Raw genomic sequence first — 7,323 nt, 5'->3', positions numbered from 1 at the left:
ATTGTTGGTCAAAACATGATTTGCCTACTCAAAAGGAATGGAGCAGCGGACGAGAAAGTATAAATTAGCGTGTTTTAAATACTTCTGCTGCGTTCAACAGTGTATGATGTAACGTGTTATGAGCAGTTCTCGTGCAAACATGAATGATGCGCAACGTCATTGTGTACATCCGTAATTCCATGTTTGGAAGGTTCTTACCAATAAAGTAAAACATTGTGCTCATTGGAAGCACGTGAATATTTTTTTCAGTTACATCAGGATAAAATGTTTTGTGCAAAATCCCTGCAACATTGTTCATGTGTTCCAAGCAGTAAAATTCTTGCAAATTGTTGCAAAAATTAACACGACGAGCGTGTGCGCTGCAGATGAGGCCAGCGATGGTGCGATTCTGTCACAGCAATATAAAATCATGTCAAACCGAGTAAAACTATACGTTTGGAAAAAATAAAACTTATCTGCAGTAGATTCCGCGTTTCCGGCCACACAAACTGAAGCATTTGCCGTGACTCGCGTAGCACACATCGGAGAAAGAAAGGAATGCCTACCTGCATCTCGCGGAGCCGTGGAGTTTCGCGGCGCAGTAGAAGGACACGGAGACCAAGCGCTGCGAGAAAGCCACGAGTCAGAACTCGAAAGCGAAGGTGTGAAGCCGAGAGGGACGCGGACGAGGCGAGGGGAGCTGACCGTCGCCGGTGGTGAAGGGAGGGCGAGGCGGGTCGGCAGGAGAGCGAACGAGATCCGGCGAGCCGCGAGCGCGCCCTCCTGGGTCCCTGACTCCCACGGAGGCGGCGCGGAGAGGGAGAGATGGAAGGGACGCGCCGCACCCCGCACGCCCGCACGCGAAAAGCCTGGGGTTAGTAGGTCAAGAAGCGGCGTGCTGGCTTTCGGGCCAGGCCGGTTAAATGGGCCTGTCGGTATGTTTGCCTGTTTTGCGATATGGGCCACTTAATACAGTGAGGCCTCTTAGGCCGCGTTTGGTTGGGCGTCCGTGAGCTGCGTTTGCGTTCGGAATGTCAAAGCCGAACCAAATGCTCTGGAACGCACCCCTGCGTTTCGTAACGCAGCTCCCACAGCCGGTCGGGGCCAGCTTTCGCGGCGTTCGCAGTCTCCTCTCGCTTCCCCAAATTCTGCACCCCGACCCTTCGGCACCGGCGCCAGCGCCCCCGGCGGCCGCGCCCCCGGCGGCCGCGCCCCCGCCGCCCGACCGCCCCCAGCGGCCGCCCCCCGGCCCCCCGACGCTCGCGCCCCTGACCCCCCGCGCCCGCGCCCGCGCCTCCGGTGGCCGCGCCCCCGGTGGCCACGCCCCCGACCCCCCGGCGCCCGCTCGAGAATCTCCCGCCCCAACGCTACCCCAACGACATGGCTCACTGGCGGCCCTTTCTTCCTGCCCGATGGCGGACCGAGGGAAGAAGACGATGGCGAGTTAGCGGCTGCGGCTGTGGTTTCGGCTCGGGAAGGGCTCAAATGGATCGCTGAGGTAGCTATGATGCTGGTGGTTCAAGGAATTGGACGGGAAGGACTCAGCGACGACGAATTTTGCCGGCGAAGGGAGCTCGGCCTTGGTCTGAACCTGTCCCGTTCTTTTTTACCTTCTCTTGCACCCGAGTTTTGCAGCCTTTGGTTCTCCAGAATTCTCTACTAAACATCAAAATATGTGAACATAAAAGTTGTAAAGGATACTTCCCTCTACAATTTTTTATTCATGCACTTTGTTTGAATCTGGCTCTAACTTGCTCAAAAAGGGCTCTAAGCATTGCTGTATACCTCGGTTTCAGTCTGAATCTTTCTGAACCCAAGCTTTGCAGTCCATTTATCTCCAAAATTCACTACTAAACTTGATTTGTTTACTGTGCATACCATCAATTCACAGTTTCACAGCAGGTTGAATCAAACGGCGTTCAGCTTTTTCACAGCAGCTTCTCACAGCAGCTTTTCCACAGCAGCTTTTTCACAGCTCACAGCTGAACCAAACGCACCCTTAATACATGTGGCTGCAGTGAGTGAGTGGCTATTGTAGCTCAAAAAAAAAGTGAGTGGCTTATTTATTAGGGTCGGGCATCATCCAAATATAGCATGCGACCAGCCGCTGTATGATCATACGTATCCGTTGGAGATAATAATAATTCGGAATAAAAATAAAATATTTTAGAATAAGATAAAAATATTTTGGAACAATTCATTTTGCCTGTAATTTCTGCTTTTTATTTTATTTTAGAATATTTTACTTTTATTTTAAAATATTATTATCCCAAGCGGATATGTAAGATAATATGGCAGCTAGTCGCACGTGCTATGAATGGACGCTGCGATAATATTATTGTAGCAATGGTAGGCGCCGTCAGCGTCAGGACCAACCAACTTGGCATGCGTGTGGGACTATGCATGCCTACGTGTTTCCTGGCCACTGAAAGTGAGGGCCTGTTTGGATGGATGGGAAAGAGAAAGAGAAAGAGCAAAACTTTTGCTCTTTTGCACTTTTTTTTTTTGCACTTTTGGATCCAAACATCCCAAAGTGCAAAAGGACAAATGCTACCGTAATTTTGCTAATTATGGATTAATTAGGCTTAATAGATTTGTCTCGTCATTTAGTCCTCATCTATATAATTAGTTTTTTAATTAAACTATATTTAATACTTCTAATTAGCGTCCAAACATCTGATGTGACAGGAGCAAAAATTTTAGCATTTACCCTTTTGCTATTTGGAGTGGATCCAAACAGAGTCTGGATCATTGCATCGATCCGGTCGACAACGTACAAACAATAAACAAACTTCAAATCTTTATCTATTTCTAAAATAAAAATTGATTTCTTGGCCCGGCAAGCTACTTAGCCCCAAACCTTCAATTATTCACCCACCTTACCATTCCCCGACATGTGGGTCCCAACGTGTCCGCACCTCCTCCCTCTCTCTCGTTGCCGTCCGACTCGCGGCCCTCACCTCCCGTCGCTTCTGGGCACCGCAGCCCCAACCTCCTCCGCCTTAGAGTAGATTAGGTCGCAGTCATATATGCCCTCGCCGATGGCTCCTTCACCCTCGCCCACCACCTGCCTGCCTCCGTCCAGGTCGCCCAACTCCTCCGTGGCTTCGTTTTCCATCATTGCTCACTGCTTCCATGTCGTCCCAGACTCCAAATCCTCCATCTCCTCTGACCGTGAGGATCTGCATCGTGATCCTTTTTAACTTGTTGAGTTTACAGATGGAGGACAAGTAGCTGAGGATCTGCAAAGGACCAAAGATACAAGATCAGGGAGCAGGATAGACTACCGCCTGGTGCTGGTTTGCGGAAATAGAAGGCGTGCACTGCTCCGGCTTGAAGGAGGTTCATGGATACGCTGCTGATGTGGGCCTATTAGGTGGAAATTCAGAGGAGGGCAAATAACTGATGCTTGTGCTGCTATTTTATTGGATTGAGGAGAGAAGACGCATGGCGTGCAGCTGCTTGTTGTGCTGCTTCGGTTTTTGGTGAAAGAATCGTGCAGGCAAATTGATGGGCAGGAGCTGTTGTTTGATTCGATGGAGGGAGGAGCTGGTGGACCTGCAGCTTGGTGGAGCTTGGATGTTTCTCTAGCTGCAAAGATTTTCTATCTTAAGGTGGATGTGCTCAACTGTTTTACGATGTTGAAAAGCTCTAAAGTTGAAGATGGGTCAAGTATGACTGTTGGGATCGCCACCTCCGAACCCTTGAGTCGGAGGTTATGCGCGGGCTACAAAGGTCAGATCAGATGATCATGTTAGTAACCTTCAAAGTCCCGAGTATGTGCAAAGGGATGTAATTTACTTGTTTTGCAGGGAAAGCAGCTTGGATGACCAAAGGTCTCTGGCGGACAGAGAAGCTAGCTGTAGAACCGAAGCGTCCTGACTTCCGAAGGTGTCGCTATCTAGTCGGAGACACAAGCGCAGTCAACACATGGGGATTGGATCGGAGGTCACCTTCGGGGTTACAAGAAGCGGGATTTAGTAGGAGTGGACAAATTGTACAATCCAAGTATTGGAAATAACCTTTTTGATTGGAATAACCGGAGATATTCCGGCCAGACAGGAGTATTTTGAGAATCATGTAACAGAGATAGAGTAGTATAAATATTAAATACCCTTCCTTTTTATTGTAATCTTATTGTAATCGGATGATTTTTTAGAGATTTTGTCGGTCATATAAGATTTTTGGCTGAGTTCATTGTCACTGTTCCTATTTCTATTTGGGGTTTGCTTGCTCAACACCAACAATGACTTGGATGAACATACATAGGCTTAAGTGGATAAAATGCTATTCGATCATATTTACATCTTTAGTATAGGTATATCATATTATCAAAGAAGGATGCAATATTACGTTATGGACAACAACACCATAAATGCTCATATTTAACCCATGTGAGGAATCCCTTCCTGTGAGAAAGTGCAAGGCACGTGTTTCATCCAAAGTGTTTGGTTTGTTTCTGAATATATACATTTGAATGAAATTCAAACTTCACTCGTAGGATCCAACTTTTTTTTACGGGAACTACGGCAGATCTGTTTGGAACAGCCTAAACCCTAACCCTAAAGAAGCTAAGAACAAGTTCAAACAGGAGAGGAAGGGAGTACATTCGAAACATGACGCCAATACCTAGGAGTGGCAGGTCACCGTAGAACAGGAATCAGGGAGCCCCTTGCCCCGGCAGGGTAAGTTGGCGCCAAACGAGAGAGACCCCCTTGTACGCCGGCGTGTTCGACCAGCCATTGCCTAGGTAGAACAGCTTCATCTCCACCACCGCCCGGGCCGTGCCCGCGTTCCACTCCGCCGCGAACGTCCGCCGCAGGTCGTCCGACAGGCCGACGCCCCTCCCCTTCACCGCGACCGCCAGCTCCGCCGCCCCCTTGCTGAGCGCGCAGAAGCGTGGGACGGGGCCCCACGCAAGGCTGACGCCGCCGTACGAGACCACCGCCTGGCCGCCGGCGCAGCACCAGGGCACCAGGACGCGCGGGTTCTCGACCCTGACCGCGAGGACGAACCCGGGGGAGACCGTGCGGCCGGCCGTGGCGTTCAGGCCCTCCAAGGCGGCGAGGTCGACCGAGAAACTGGCCACCTTCCTGACGTCGATAAAGAACTGGACAACCCAGATCAGTATCGCCGCTGTCGCCGCCCCCGCCATGAGGTCCAACGCGATCCTGCAGGGTCTCCGCACGCGTCGCCGCCATGAGCGGTGGTCCTTGCTGTCGTCCGTCGGTTTCCGAAGGACGCAGTCATCTGCTATCGCCGTCATGCTGCATCCACGGACGATCGTTCGTTGGTTTAATTTCTATATCTATACCTATCTAACGAAGAACGGAGATAATTTTGTTTTTATGTTGGCGATTAGGAGTCCTGGAGTAACAATAACCCGGACTCTAAGGAGAAGCTCAAAACGGATTCGATATGGCATCCATGTATCTCGATCGGCGGATAAATAAATAAATACACCAAGGCAAATTTGTACTTACTCCTCCGACGACGATCCGGCGAGTAAATACGAATCTGCGATGGCGTCGTCTACGCATGAGGAGGAGGAGAAGCAGCCGTTGGTCGATACCAGTCCCATGTCTTGGAAGGAGAAGATGGAGGTCCTGCTCGTGCTGCTCTCGATCCCGCTCGTCCTCGCCATCCTCGTCTACTTCGCCGTGCGAACAGCCGCGACCTACAACCTCGACCAGCCGGCCAGGCACTCCGTGGAGCTGGTTGGAGCCAAGGGCATCGGTCCGGCGCTGGCTCCGGGAGCGGAGCCGCCGGCCTTCAAGCTCCTCGTGTGCGTTGACAACGGCCGCATCTTCGGCTTGCGGAACGGCGGCGGCGGCGACGTCTTGGTCTCCTACGCGGGCGTCCCCCTCGCGCGCGGGCGCGCCCCCGCCTTCCGCGTGGAGACGAAGAAGGCGGTGACGGTGGCGGTGGACGCGACGAGCGCCGGGGTGGGGGTACCCGAGGATCTGTTCCAGCTCATGTCAGAGGAGCGCCGCCGATCTGGGGTGGCGCAGCTGGAGATCGATTTGTGGCTTGATTACGGGCTGTTCACCTGCCGCGTCGAGCTGGGCGGGGAGCAGCGCGCCTCTGAATGCGAGGAGCAGAACTTCATTTACAGTAGCTAGAACTTTCTGAAAGATCATCTCAAGAAAGAAAAGATTTCTTTGTCTTTTTAAGTCAATATACGAGGCATGCTATCACTCTGATCAAACAAATATCCTCTAAAACTCTAGGCTCCAACAGAGCAGACAATAGTTAGGCAATCTAGGATATGTCTCCTTATCAGGTTCATAATTCTGAACAGTGTTGCTGCAATCTTCAGTTAACTTGGTAACTCCATCCACCGGCGATTCTCTTTTATTTGTTGTAGAGCATATTCTCAAAGAACCTCTGATCAATATGAATCTTCATGGCATCCATCAGTGGCAGCTCTAAAAGTTTATTGAACAGCTCATCCTGTGAAACTCGAAGTAGACACTTAGGTGGGAGAACTTTGGTGTCCTCCAGAGATGTTTCGGTAACAAAATCATCAGCATCTTCAGAGCCGTGGATGGAATTCTTCAGAGCCGTCAGACCAACTGGGAAACCTGAATTTCTAGCACTTCCAGCATCTGCACAAACACAATTTGTTGATCTGAACTTTCCAATTCAGTAAGCTTCTCATTCATCCTCTCAAGAATTCCATCCACGGCTCCGAACATGGTATTCACATCTTTATCGACCTGCTCCTAAGCCTCCATGAATTCCTTGAGCTGGATCCTTAGCTTAGCGGGACTGCATTTTGAATTACTACTCCTCATCGAAATATTTTCCTGAATTTCAGCATCTTTATGTTAGAATTGCCAAAACTTAATAATAACAGCATATTACCCAGAAACTTAACATAACCTAGTTCATGACAAATCAATCTAATGCGGAATAAACGGTAATCATTATACCAGCGTTAGCAGTAGCAGCAACCATTTACGCCTGATCCGTAGAGGAAGTAGGCGTTCTTGTCGGTGTAGGAGATGCGGCGAATTGGCGTCCTCCGGGCGCCAACGGAAGTGCTTGGTCTTCCAAACCCCTCCAATGCCATTAGCGATCAGACTAGCGGTGGCTAGGGTTTTTAGATTGAGATGATTAGGTCATTAAGTTGCTAACCACGACCTTATGTTTACAGGCACTGTGGGGCTGGGGGCCAGCCTCTGGAAACAGGCCTAATGGGCCTGCTGATCACAGCCCATTAGGGTTTTATCATTAGGTTTCTTTAATCATGTTTAGATGGTTTAAACGTTTCCTTAACAGTGAAGATCACAATATCTTAACAGAAATTTATTTCCAACATTCTCCCACTTGATCGAACGG

At 50.0% G+C, this 7,323-nt stretch overlaps 1 protein-coding gene and 2 long non-coding RNA genes across 3 annotated transcripts; 2 read left to right on the top strand and 1 right to left on the bottom strand.

The window, feature by feature from the left end:
* On the bottom strand, positions 1 to 847 carry LOC112891124. The gene is made up of 3 exons (XR_003228415.1): positions 685 to 847; positions 546 to 604; positions 1 to 388 (listed from the first exon to the last, which is right to left on the bottom strand). It is a non-coding gene; the product is annotated as an uncharacterized LOC112891124 (long non-coding RNA).
* Positions 848 to 2,735: 1,888 nt separating this feature from the next.
* On the top strand, positions 2,736 to 4,176 carry LOC112890019. The gene is made up of 2 exons (XR_003228237.1): positions 2,736 to 3,714; positions 3,792 to 4,176. It is a non-coding gene; the product is annotated as an uncharacterized LOC112890019 (long non-coding RNA).
* Positions 4,177 to 5,472: 1,296 nt separating this feature from the next.
* On the top strand, positions 5,473 to 6,101 carry LOC112889105. Its single transcript, XM_025955594.1, has one exon. The coding sequence runs from the start codon at positions 5,502 to 5,504 to the stop codon at positions 6,099 to 6,101; it is 600 nt and encodes a 199-aa protein (XP_025811379.1). The 5' UTR covers positions 5,473 to 5,501.
* Positions 6,102 to 7,323: the final 1,222 nt, after the last annotated feature.

The sequence above is a fragment of the Panicum hallii genome, chromosome 4, assembly GCF_002211085.1.
Source record: "Panicum hallii strain FIL2 chromosome 4, PHallii_v3.1, whole genome shotgun sequence".
Taxonomy (NCBI): Eukaryota; Viridiplantae; Streptophyta; class Magnoliopsida; order Poales; family Poaceae; genus Panicum; species Panicum hallii.
This window is presented reverse-complemented; position numbering and strand designations above follow the sequence as displayed.

What these genes read in the sequence shown, in the direction of transcription:
- LOC112889105 (XM_025955594.1), top strand. Translation starts at nt 5,502, where the DNA reads ATGGCGTCGTCTACGCATGAGGAGGAGGAGAAGCAGCCGTTGGTCGAT.